This window comes from Canis aureus, chromosome 11, assembly GCF_053574225.1.
Source record: "Canis aureus isolate CA01 chromosome 11, VMU_Caureus_v.1.0, whole genome shotgun sequence".
Lineage (NCBI taxonomy): Eukaryota > Metazoa > Chordata > Mammalia > Carnivora > Canidae > Canis > Canis aureus.
In genome coordinates, this window is record NC_135621.1 from 25,202,928 (window position 1) to 25,215,798 (window position 12,871).

The 12,871-nt window shown below is 52.9% G+C and overlaps 1 protein-coding gene across 10 annotated transcripts in view; it reads left to right on the forward strand.

The window, feature by feature from the left end:
- TTLL1 (TTL family tubulin polyglutamylase complex subunit L1) overlaps window positions 1-12,871 on the forward strand; it is a 46,733-nt gene that overhangs the window by 18,557 nt on the left and 15,305 nt on the right. For all 10 annotated transcript variants that reach the window (XM_077914220.1, XM_077914221.1, XM_077914216.1 and 7 more), the window contains 4 exons: window positions 20-128; window positions 3,693-3,836; window positions 5,734-5,820; window positions 8,802-8,965. In XM_077914220.1, coding sequence (XP_077770346.1) covers window positions 20-128; window positions 3,693-3,836; window positions 5,734-5,820; window positions 8,802-8,965 — 504 coding nt within the window. The remainder of the gene's footprint in view (window positions 1-19; window positions 129-3,692; window positions 3,837-5,733; window positions 5,821-8,801; window positions 8,966-12,871) is intronic.

The following is a 12,871-nucleotide window of genomic DNA, read 5'->3' on the forward strand; positions in this document are numbered from 1 at the left end:
AATCTAATTTCCCACATAGGTATAAACTTGGATTTTGCCGTTTCTGCACAGTGAAGTACACCCCAAGCACCAGTGAGCTGGACAACATGTTTGTTCACCTTACCAACGTCGCCATTCAGAAACATGGGGTGAGCGCATCCTTTCACTTGGGCTGAAGGAAATGGAGCGATTTTGTGGGTTTCTATTTGCGGCAGGGAGGGGCGCGAAAGGAGCAGAATTCGAGATGCCCTGGCACTCAGGAGGAGTGGGGAGGCCTAAGTATCCAGTGTGGCTGTCCCAGCGCATCAGCTGAGCCAGCCTCGGGTGGGGTGGCTCGTGCAGAAAGAAAGCCCCAGGTTCAAGCCCTGCCTTTCTAGTTTCGTTACCTTGAGCGAGTTTTAATATGACTCTCCGAGCCTCGATTTCTCATTTGTAAAAGGTGATAATGTCACCCCCTCATGGGAGTGGTGGAAGAACCCATGAGAGGGCGCATCCTTGGCCATTCATGCCTCAAAGACTCATAACTGAGCACCTGTCTTGTCTGGGTTGGTCCCGTGCTGAGGAATGTGTCATCTCAAACTGAGGTGCATGCTCTGAAGCTAAGGAGTGCAGATCTAGAAGAGCATGGGATGGGGATCCCTGGGTGGCGCAGCGGTTTAGCGCCTGCCTTTGGCCCAGGGCGCGATCCTGGAGACCCGGGATCGAGTCCCACGTCGGGCTCCCGGTGCATGGAGCCTGCTTCTCCCTCTGCCTGTGTCTCTGCCTCTTTCTCTCTCTGTGTGACTATCATAAATAAGTAAAAATTAAAAAAAAAAAAAAAAAAAAAAAAAAGAAGAGCATGGGATGAAGGAGTCCCTAGTCCAGGTGTCTGGAGAAGCCTTCTGTGCAGAAGTTGTGCTTGAGCTGAGATGTCAGATGTGAGCAGGGATTACCCAGGTACAGAAGGAGCGTTCTAGCAGAGAGTGCAGCGTGTGCCAGGGTTCCATGGCAGGAAAGAGCACTACAGAAACTGTGAGAAGGGCAGGGTGGCCGGAGCTGCCAGAGTGAAGGTGGTGGGGTGAGAAGTAGCTGGGGAGGCCACCGAGGGCCAAGACACAGGACATCGAAGGTTCTGTGTGGGCTTTGGGGCTTTACTGTCGTCCTTACAAGAATGTTCAGAAAGTCTCATTTCTTTATGAGAGATTCTTCCGTTTGGATCTTGCTTGACTGGAAGCTTTGGGTATTTTTTTTAATGTAATTTGAGTGGAAAGAGGGTCAGTGTTGATAGAAAACAACCTTTTTCTGAGCAGCCTACTGAGGGGTTTGGTCAGACCAGCCTGAGCTCCAACCTCCGTCCATCACTTACCCTTTGTGTGACTCGGGCTGGTCACCCTGACCTCCCTGAGCCACCTCGTCTGCAAACAGGAACCCTGGTATTACCTGGCTGGTCATGAAATGACAAGGGCTTCCACTTACTGAGGGCCTTGACAGTCCTCTGTGTGAGGCCGACCCTGGTTCACCACCCAGCAGGTTTCGCTCAGCAAACTGGCGAGCCTCGCTGTTACATGTTCAAGGTTAGAGGATCAAGGATGGCTTGGCCAGAACCTTATTCATAATAATCAGGAGAATGAGCCCTCATGGGATGCAGCACAAAACTTATGTCAGTCGGAGAAAGCTGAGCCATGACATCAGGCACTTCGTCGCCAAGTAGCACAATTAGTGAGGTCTGGCCATGGGCTGGGAAATGGCCATGCTGACCTGAGACCACTTGGTGTCCTTAGGACAGTGCGGAGCATGTCGGCCTGCCAGGCCGCTGGGGGCTGGGAGCCACACTGCAATCGGGAGGGCTCTACTCGATGGGCCTTCTCAGGACACCAGTCAGCTGAGTCACTATTTCATCTATAAGAAACAGAAACCGTTTTTGTTTTTTTGGGTTTTTTTTTAATCCATAGAAGGAGAAAGCAGAAGGCAGGACTTTTGGCGTGGCATCTCTGCAATGCACCAGAAGCCTCTGTGCTTTCTCTCTGGGTTCTATTTGTAAATGCTTCGCTTGTTAACATGAGAAAGTGCTTACTCTGAGAAACCTACATTTCAGTCTCAAATAGAAGCCTGGCATGGCTCTCGTTTAGAAATGCATGAGGGACAGATGTTATACTGGGCCCTGAAATGTTAAAGCAGTCTGTCGTCGGGTGCATCTACCGAGAGTCCCTGGGCCCAGGGCACAGCCTGGCGCCTGGGACAGAGATGGTGAAGGGGCATCCCCGCCCTCAGGCAGCTCAGGGACCAGTAGTGAAGGACTGATGATGAGGGAGGCCTCCAGGGGCTGCAGTGGGAGTGCAGGCATGTGGGAGGGGGGCCCACTGGGAGGCAGATTGATAAAGGGATGGAAAGAGGAGGAGTGCATCCTACACGGGCAGTGTTTGCAAATTGCCTTGGTAAAGTGTTCTGAAATAAATCTGATTAAATAATGTTCCTACAGTCCAAAAAGTAGGTGATACTTCCTGCTCTTTATACCGATGCATGTGGAAGGCAGCGTTTTGCCGTGGATACTTTATACATTTATAACTTTTTTTTACGTGAACTTTTCTTGAGAGTGAAGAGACTCTGTAACAGGGAAAAGAAAGGTATCAGTGGGCAGCAGCCTGGTCTCCCTGTAACTTCTCAGAGTCCCTGTTTTTAGGGATACAAAGGCTGAGTTATTGAGAGTCTGTCTGAGGTGAGCATGCTTGGGTCCCTCATCTTATAAGGTATTTTAGTGAAACTGATGTGTAAATTTGTCTCTAACCTCAAAAGGTATCTTTTTCAAACTGTGGTTAATTAAACTGTGGTTAATTCTATTAATATGAAAAAAAAAAGTTTGGTTTGAGTCAGCAATATTTGTCCTTTCTTAGACTGGTTTGATTTTCATTCTCACTTCTCAGCTTTATACTTAAGAAAACGAAACCTGGCCTCATAACGTCCTGATGTACTTGAGGATTTTCTAGCTTCTTGGCTTCAAAAGAGAGCATTGGGTAGAGAGTCAATGTTCAGGGTCAGAGGTATAGAAAGAGCTATGGATGAGGGTGAGAAAGCCGGGCTTGGGTGCCAGCTCCTCGCAGCCCAGGTGGAAGCTCAGGCACATCCTGTAACCCATCTGAGCCTGAGGCTCTTACCGCAGACGAGGCGTAGTGAGGAGTTACATGTGTGGTGTTCTTGGACCACAATGCCTGGTGCCAGCATGTGGCCCCTCTGGAAGCAGACTCGGAGGCAGAGATGAGTGTGCAGGGGGTCTGCTGGGGACCGTGGGGATGGGCGGAGGGTCTAGATAGGGCAGAGGGAGAGTCGAACTGGGATGCAGTGGTGGCGGGGTACCTGGAGCTGGGTGGTCCGTAGAACCACCTGGGATGGAGCCACCAGGGACCGAGATACCCCATTATTAGCCTGTTGCAGGTGGCCGGCTGCCAGGGTAGGGATAACGTTGGACTGGGCTGCTCCTGTTAGCCAAGGGTAGCCCCCAGAGAGGGTCTCTGCCAGAAGAGTGTCTTGGGCTTAAAGTGGGGGGACTTGGGGCCACTGCAGGGCATGAATTACTAATTGTGAGTGTACTATAGAGGTGAGTATTTTCGAACGTGCCTTATGGGGGATCCAGATCCCCACAGGGCAGGGGCACCCCGCACATGTTCTAGGGTGAGAGAGCAAGTGCTAGATTCCTCAGGGTGCATTGCCTGGGGGCCTGTGCCCTCTGCCGTCACCAGGAAGACTACAACCACATCCACGGAGGCAAGTGGACCGTGAGCAACCTGCGGCTCTACCTGGAGAGCACCAGAGGCAAGGAGGTGACCAGCAAGCTGTTTGACGAGATCCACTGGATCATCGTGCAGTCGCTGAAGGCTGTGGCGGTGAGTGCCGGGGTGAGGGGTGGGGCTGGGGCCTGGGAGCAGAGAGCCACTGAGTGACCAGTGGGGGACGCTTGTTCTTTTGCCAAAAATGCTCGTCTTCATGGGCTCACCTTCCTCATATCCACATGTTTGCCAGAGGCCGAGGCAGTTGTGGTGAGGTGGAGGGGCCAACTTCTGGCTACGTGCTGCCCAGGGCACGCCAGGTGCCCAGACAGGTCCTGCTGATGTCACCAGCAGCTCTTCTGTGCCACTGGATCGAGGGGGCATACTTTGCAGTAAGCTGATGGTCAGAGATGGCCTCGCGGTGGCCTCCCCATGTTTAGGCCTCCCTGTCTGTGATGTCACGGACACACAGGCTGCAGAAAGCCACCTCTCTGCTTGTTGCCTCAAGTCTGCTGTTTGTTGGCTGGTTTGTGGTTTTTGTTTGTTTCGTTTTACTGTTCCAAAGCAGGTGTGCATCTATTTTTGAGGGAAAGGAAAGGAAAGGAATAAACACCGACCACCAGCATGTGGGCTGCTATGTTCAGAGCTTCCCACGTAGGCTCCCAGATGCGCATCACCCCGTGACTCATGAGCAGCATGGAGGCTCAGCCCTGGAGTGAGGAAGTACAGGGACTAGCACAGGGGCCCGGGCCTGCCAGGGGGCTCCCAGCAGACTGGCCCACTGGCCATGGGACCTGAGGGCACTCGGCCTGGCACTCGGAGTAGGCTGCACGCCCCGTGGAGAGTGTATGCCCAGCCTCTCTGCGCCTTGGAGGCCGTCTCTGAAATCGGGAGATGGTGGGCGGGGGGGGGCAGTTGGAGAATTAGCAGCTTCCTGTCCTGCAGAGGCTGCTGGAATGGTGGTGTGGGCAGTGGCCCGGGCTTGGGCCCCAGGCTTTCTGGGGAGGTGCTGTTCTATTGACTCCCCTGGGAAAAAAAGTCCCTCCCCCCACCCCTACCCCCAGCCTGGTTTCCCTCCAGTGCGTGAGATTGGACTGGCCCATCTCCCCACAGGAGTTTGGAGTTTGGGTTCTAATTTTTTTTTTTTTTTAGGATTTATTTATGTATTCATGAGAGACACAGAGATAGAGAAAGGGGCAGAGACACAGGCAGAGGGAGAAGCAGGCTCCATGCAGGGAGCCTGATGTGGGACTTGATCCTGGGTCTCCAGGATCTCCTGGGCTGAAGGCAGTGCTAAACCACTAAGCCACCCGGGCTGCCCTGGAGTTTTGGTTCTAAATCCATGTTTGAAGTAGCGTGCACACACCCACTAGTGTATAAGAAGGCCTCACTCTCGTGTGTGTGCTTCGCTCGCTGTGGGGTGCACATGGGTCCCCAGGGCACGTGGGACAGGGCTGCTTGCTGGGGCCTTCTCATAGGTTTTGAATGAGGCAGCCTGGGCAGGGCCTGGGAATCTGAATTGTAAGTGAAACCCTGGCTAGCAGGGTTTTTTTAATGCCCCTAGAGAATAGTTTATGAAGTGGAATTGAAAATTAAAAAGAAAATCCAGAAACATTAATAAGTGGATCAACTCTTGTCACAGAACAGAGGTTCATGACCTAGCAGCCCGCATCCCCAAGAAGGGCCCAGCAGCCTGGCGGACAGTGTCTGTGACACAGCTGTACAGGCCTTAACTCTGTGCCGGGTGTGGAGTGGGACTTTTGTCCACTCTGAAGACAGCCCCATGTGGACAGAGACGCTGTTGCTGTGATCAGGTCTCTGATGAGGAAGGCCCGGAGACACTGGGGATTGATTGCCTCATGGGGTCCCCTCGGAGGCTAAGGGACGTTTCTGTGTCTGAGCCCAGGCAGGGAGGCCCAGCACGGCCAGGCAGGCCTCCATGGTGGGCGGTGGTGTCAGCTGGGCCCTCCCCGAGGCCGGCTGTACAAGCCCCTGGCGGGTTACTCTCTTGCAGCCGGTGATGAACAACGACAAACACTGCTTCGAGTGCTATGGGTACGATATCATCATCGACGACAAGCTGAAGCCCTGGCTGATCGAGGTAACTGCACTGCAGCAGCCCGTGGGGTCGGGTGACAGGGCCGGGGCAGAGGGGGTGTACGGGGACAGTTGGTCAGGAGCGACAGGCTTGCTGGGGGTGACCAGTGAGCACGCCCCCAATGTCTCCCCTCTGAGCCCAGCCCACACAGCCACTTCCCTCTTCTGGATGCATCTGTGCCCTGGAGGCCCTGCCCTGTCCTCATGGGAACATGGCTCCCATTCAGGAAAGGAGCGTCCAGACCCCGAAGCCTGTGGGCAGCGGTAGCATGCTATCCAGGGATAAGCAGTATTCTCTTCTGACCAAGGCATAGTGTGGGAGTGGATTTATCTGCCTGTTTCAAGGCTTAGATGGGATGTAGCGGGGGCGGTCCTAGTGTGCACAGCCTTCCTCTGGTGACAGGCCTGGGTGACGCTTACACCAGGCGGCACTGGCCTACTTGCCTGAGGCCTGGATATTGAGCCTGACTTGTTGGGTTGCCCTGCTTTGCTTTGCAGCCAGAGAGAGGAGTTTGGGCCTCAGGGGACGTGGGGTTGGACACGTTCTGTTGGCCCGTTGGTCTGTCTCCCTGTGTGTGCCTCTGAGCATCAGCGGAGGCACACGGCTCAAGCTCTTTAGCTCAGTCCTGTTTTGAGCCAGGAAAGCTGAGTCCCAAAGGGAAATTGTAGTGAGAGGGAAATTCAGTGGAAGCCCTTACAGGAAGCTGCTGGGAGAGCCAAGTTATCAGAGAGCAAACTGTTCCAGAACAGTGTTTTCCAGGTTACTTATTATACTGCCAAAAGGGTGTGCACACATGCGTGTGTGTGTGTGTGTGTGTGTGAGCGCACACAGAGATATACATAGATGTATACAGAGATCTACAGATGCATGTATAAAATATTTATGTTGTTTTTCCATTTTAGAAGTCCTGTGTACTGTCCTTGGAGCTACAGAATGTTTTTTTCCATTTTAAACAGAGTAACTCAGGGGCGCCTGGGTGGATCAGTCAGTTAAGTGTTTGCCTTTGGCTCAGGCCATGATCCCGGGGTCCTGGGATCGAGCCCTGCATCGGGCTCCCTGCTAAGTGGAGTGTCTGCTTCTCCCTCTCTCTCTCTCTCTCTTAATTATTAAAATCTTTAAAGAAAAAAAAAAGTAACTTGAATGGAAGTCAAGTTTTCCTTGATGAGCTAGGATCTTAATTGCAAATATTACTTTTAGCATAATAACAGATTGTAGTTTTAGTGTATTTAAAATAATTACGGCATCATGGAACACTGATATCATTCCAAGGGCCCCCAAGGATCACATGGCCTCTTTCACTGCATACATTAGATACCTCGCTAGCAGCACGGGGTTTGGGAGAAACCTGAACACCTTGCCCACTTGCTGCCTCCAGTCTCACATGGCCCAAGGAAATGGCTAACCAAGGTCACAACTGTGTCTAAAGTAGGAGTAAACATGGGGCGCCTGGGTGGCTCAGTCGGTTAAACGTCTGTCTTTGGCTCGGGTCATGATCCTGGGGTCCTGGGATCAAGCCCCGCATCGGGCTCCTTGGTCAGCAGGGAACCCATTTCTCCCTCTCCCTCTACCACTCCCCATGCTTGGCCTCTCTCGCTTGCTCTCTCTCTGTCTCAAATAAATCTTTAAAAAAATAAAGTAGGAGTAAACAGGCGATGACTGAGGGCCATTGGGACTTCACAGATGGTGAATAGTTGCATTTTAACCTGCCCATCTTTGACATTGCTTAGCTTCATGGGACTAACTTTGTCTACCAGATGGGTTCCTCATTTGTCAGAATATTGCTTTGTTGGTGAAGTATTACTCTTTCCACCAGAAAGGGCCCACTGGGGATGCCCTGCTGGCTCAGTCTGTAAAACATCCAACTCTTGGGATCCCTGGGTGGTGCAGTGGTTTGGTGCCTGCCTTTGGCCCAGGGCGCGATCCTGGAGACCCGGAATCGAATCCCACATCGGGCTCCCGGTGCATGGAGCCTGCTTCTCCCTCTGCCTGTGTCTCTGCCTCTCTCTCTCTCTCTCTCTCTGTGACTATCATAAATAAATAAAAATAAAAAAAAATTAAAACATCCAACTCTTGATCTTCAGGTCATGAGTTTGAGCCCCATGTTGGGTATAGAGATGACTTAAAGGGGGGGGCATTACTTTTTACTTCAACTCAATGCTATTTGGTTCACTGGTCCTAGCAAAGCTCTGCAGGGCAGCTTTCCTTTCCTCCTTTCCTTTCCCCTTTCCCCTTTCCTTCCCTTTCCTTCCCTTTCTTCTTTCCTCCTTCCTTCTTTTTTTAAAAGATTTTATGTATGTGGATGCCTGGGTTGCTCAGTGGTTAAGCATCTGCCTTTGGCTCAGGGTGTGAATCCTGGAGTCCTGGGATCAAATCCCACATTGGGCTCCCTGCATGGAGCCTGCTTCTCCCTCTGCCTGTGTCTCTGCCTGTGTCTCTCTCTCTGTGTCTCATGAATAAATAAGTAAAAACTTACAAAAAAAAAAGATTTTATGTATGTATTCATGAGAGACACACAGAGAGAGGCAGAGACACAGGCAGAGGGAGAAGCAGGCTCCCTGCAGTCCCTCCCGGGACTCTGGGATCATGCCCTGAGCAGAAGGCAGATGCTCAACCTCTGAGCCACCTCAGCATCCCAAGCGGGGCAGCTCACAGTACTTGGTTCAGAGCTCATCACACAGGTAGGTAGACACTACGGTTATGTTTATGATCTGTGTTCACTTAACATTTTTATTTATGTGATGAGTGATTTGTAGGTCATAATCCCAACTGTTTTCAGTATTATTTATATTTCATCCAATAGCTAATGGAAGCAGATCCTAAAACGCTTCCTATACAAAGCACCTGAGGATATTAGATATGAACAGTATGAAATGACAGCTGGACCTAAAACATGTGGTAGCTGGCATTTCCCTCTGCAGCATGTGTGTTCGTGCCATGGGAATCTGTGATCCAAGTGAAGAACGTGGTTCCTTTTCCTCTCGTAGGTGAACGCGTCCCCATCTCTTACCTCCAGCACTGCCAACGACCGAATCCTTAAGTATAACCTGATCAACGACACCCTCAATATTGCCGTTCCTAATGGCGAGATTCCGGACTGTAAATGGAACAAGTCACCCCCGAAGGAAGTTCTCGGCAATTACGAAATTCTGTAAGTCTGTGTGCAGACTGGGCAGCCATCCTTGTGTGTTTCAGACTGAGGGGCGCCAGGGCCCAGCTAGGGGTTTCTGCCTGTGTGTGGACTTGTCTTGTTTGGGCCGAGTGTTTCACTTATTAATGACATTATGGGAGAGATCCTGTTGTAGAGGAAAAACGGGTATTAAACTAGGTCTTTGGATCTTGTGCTTAACCAATATTGATGAAGCGTTTGCCACCTGCTGGGCACCATGTGAGCCGCTGGGGCAGGTGCAGCAGGTAGAAGCAGGAGAGCTCTGGGCCTTACCTTCTCCCTGGCCGCCGTGGAGCAGAGAGGCCCAGCTCACACCCTGGCCCCGCTGCTTGGAGCTGTGGGACGTTGACAAAGTCTCTGTAACTCTTAGAGCCTGCTTGTCTATCTTGAGTGGGGGCTAATGTGAGCTATCTTGTAGAGTCAGGGAGACGGGAAATGCTAAAGATAAGACCTGACAGCCGAGGGCTGACCATGGCGCCAGAAACCGTGCTGAGTGCCTCCTGCGTGTTATCATGCTCCATTTCCCCAGCGACCTCCTGAGGTCAGTATTGTCATTGAGACTCATCTTACACATGTGGGAACAAAGGTTTAGAGGTAAAGTGGCCTGCTGGCCGTGACAAAAAGTGGAAGCAGCGTGAGAGCCTGTCAAGGGGGCAGTGGTTGAGCAAAGTACTGTTCATTCATACCCTGGAATAGCGGGTGGCCATTGAAAACATGGCCCAGGAGCTCTGCATGGGGCCTGGGAGGCTGAGGAGGAAAGCACGTTGCAGAAAAGCCCACGTAAAGCAAGCAGAGGCCTCTGCCCTCCCTCAGTGTGGACAGACATCTACATGTGGGATTGCTTACATGAGTGCGGAGGGATGCACATTAGCTTGTCCGCGTGGAAGCGACTCCTGTGGGCCGCGAGGTATGGAGGGGGAGCTGGCTAAGAGAGGCAAATAGTGCCCCGAACTGGGAGGGGCATGTGTGAGGATCACGTTAGTACTTCTATAAGAGTAGAAATGCTCGTTTAACGTTTCAAGGAAACAAAGGAAGAGATTTGTAGTGAACACTGCACACGGATCCCAGGCCCACACAGGTAGGCTGCTGGCGTGGGGGCTCAGCCTCCAGAGCCCACGCTGGCCGCCTCGCCACCTCTGCCCCTGCATGGCATTGACGTCTGTGTGCAGCACGGGGGAAGGTGGAAGGCTAAGTCAGAGGGAAGTGGGGCCTCCGGGGGCAGCGGTGGTGAGCTTCAGGTGAGCTCGGCGTGGTTAGTTGTTGTCTCCAGCTACGGTCAGCTGCCTGGGCAGAGTGCGGGGTCAGCAGACGGTTGGAAGTGATCAGCGCTGGGGACCTGTCAGGTAAGGAGGAGGGTGAGAGGGTGAGGTGCTGGGAGACCCAGTGGTTGTGGGTTGTTGGGGCCGGGGCACCAGGGAAGTCAGCTGGGAAAGAAGAGGCAGAAGGAGTGTCTACCATCCGGGTTTTGCAGGGGTTGTGGTTACTGGACATGACAAGGTTGGTGGAGGGGTGTGTTGGAATGGACCTGAACGGGGGCAGAGGACGGGACATTGGGGGGCACAGGGTCAGGGAATTGGGGTCTCCTGTTTGGTCACCGCAGTTGCCTACAGCTGTGAGCCAGGAGCCTGAATCGTAAGGAATTGGGGTTACAGGTAACTGCACGAATGGGAAGGGTGGTGGAAGAAGGTTTTGAAGAGGGGGGCTCCCTCCAGGCCCAGGGGCATGATGGGTGGGAAAGAAAGCACCTGCATTTGAGGGGCTGCAGGGAAGCAGCGTCTTCGCGGAGAGCCAGGTTTTAGCGCAGGAAGGTGCAGGGGATGTTCTAGGATGAGGTGGAGGAAGGACTCGGGCTTGCTGGTGACACACGAGTTCTGAGTGTGCTGAGGAAGAGTTTGGGGTGGTCAGACTGGGGCGTGTCCAGAGCCTCTGGGTGGCAGCGTGGGAGGTGCGGGGTGACGTGAAGGAGATGGTGGCTGAGCCCTGACAGCCTCTGCGACGGGGACGGGGTGTGTGGAGGAATCTTGCCTCCTGCCAGGAGTCTGAGGTCCTTGGTGGATCTCCCTCCGACCAGCCAGGGTGGTGGGCAGGCGGGGCTGTCGGGAGCCCGTCGGGACCTCAAGGGAGGCCACAGACACCCTATTTCCGGTATAAGACGCAGAGGTCAGAGCCTCACTGCTGTTGACGAGACAAAAAGGTCCCCCCCACCCACTCAGCTGCCCTGTCCTCACTCCTGTGAGTAAAGAAGGCTCCAGTCAGAGCTGATAGTTCCAGGCGCTTCCACTCAGGACTCCTCCCAGGGCTTCAGATGACCTCATCGTCGGGAATCCTGCTTTTGGCTCACAGCCACGGCCTCTTGCAGCGGTGGCTGTGCTGCGTGGGGAGGGAGGGCCCTGACTCCACCATGTTGGGTGCTCGGCCTTCCATGGAGAGCTCACAGCAGTCTCCAGAGGGTGCCAGCAGCAAGAGGAGGAGGCCAGGCTGCCACTTAATGGCCCAAGGTCACACCGCTGGTGCTGGCCCCCAGAAACAGGCACTCCTGTTGCCCTGATGGCTGTCCTGGCCATCAAGCCATGAATCCCGGCCCTCTGCGCCTGCAGCCTCCAGGGCCCTGGTCTAAAGGTGCTGGGTAAAAATAAATAAATAAATAAATAAATAAATAAATGAATGAATGAATGAATGAATGAATGAATGTATGTATGTATGTATGTATGTATGTATGTGCTGGGTATGGTCGTACAGCCTTTGAGACACTCGTCCAGGGGCGCCCAGGTGGCTCAGGCAGTTAAGTGTCCAGTTCTCGGTTTCGGCTCGGGTTGTGATCTCAGGGCCATGATCGTGAGATGGAGCCTCATCAGGTTCCGTACTTAGCACAGAGTCTGCTTGAGATTCTCTCTCTCCCTTTGCCCCTCCTCCCTCACACTCTCTCTGCATAAAAAGTAAATAAATCTTAAAAAACAAAACAAAATGCTACTATATGAGCCCTGCCAATGAGTGCAATCTGCTTGTCAGAAAGCCAGGAGGAAAGCCTGCTAGAATGGGAAGGGGCCTAGAAGGCCATCCTGCCTGATTCTCCTCCACATTAGCTCAGTGGGGGGCCACTCTGCCCCTGGGAACAGCCCGTCCCAGATGCCAGCCGCTTGCCAAACCCACAATGAGACTGGTAACCCTTTGTGATCCTTCCCCCCACCTACCCCCCATCATTCAGGAGATCCTTACTGCACACTCACCCAGGAGTGCGGTGCCGGGGGCAACTGTAAACCAGACAAATGGGGTCACTGCAGTCCTCAGGTCAGCTATGGAGACGCAGAACCAGCAGCACAGTGCTAACGGGGGAGTTGCTAACATGTGAATGGGGAGCCCAGGGGCTCTAGCAGTCCTTGGTGTGGGGAGGGGCCCCTACAGGCAGACCCTCCAGTGTCATCTCTCCTTGGGGAGGTGGGGGGAGGAGGGCCCTCTGTTGTTGCCCTGATCCCCACCTGGCAGAGGGAAACCCCGTAGTGCCTGCCGTGTGCATAATGGTCAACAAGCTGGCCTCCTGCCTCCTTGCCCTTCCCTTTTGGCCCCCCGTCTGCCACCAGAAGTACAGTGCAGAAAATCTGGCGTCACCTTCCAAAGCTTCTATCCCACACCACACTCACCCTGCAGATTCTAATTCTGGGAATAAATGTCTAACGGAAATAGACCCTTTTCTAGAAGTCAGCAAAACTCAGCCAGTGCAACATAACTGAGCATCTTAGTACCTTTTGCATTTGACATGAATGTGCTCTTCAATGATCCTCATTCAAGGTGTGGCCACCAAATGACACTTCGGAATGACGTTTCATAGTGAACAGAAAGGCTTTTCACACTCCTGATCCACAGGGTAAAAAGTTCCAAATTAGGAATCTG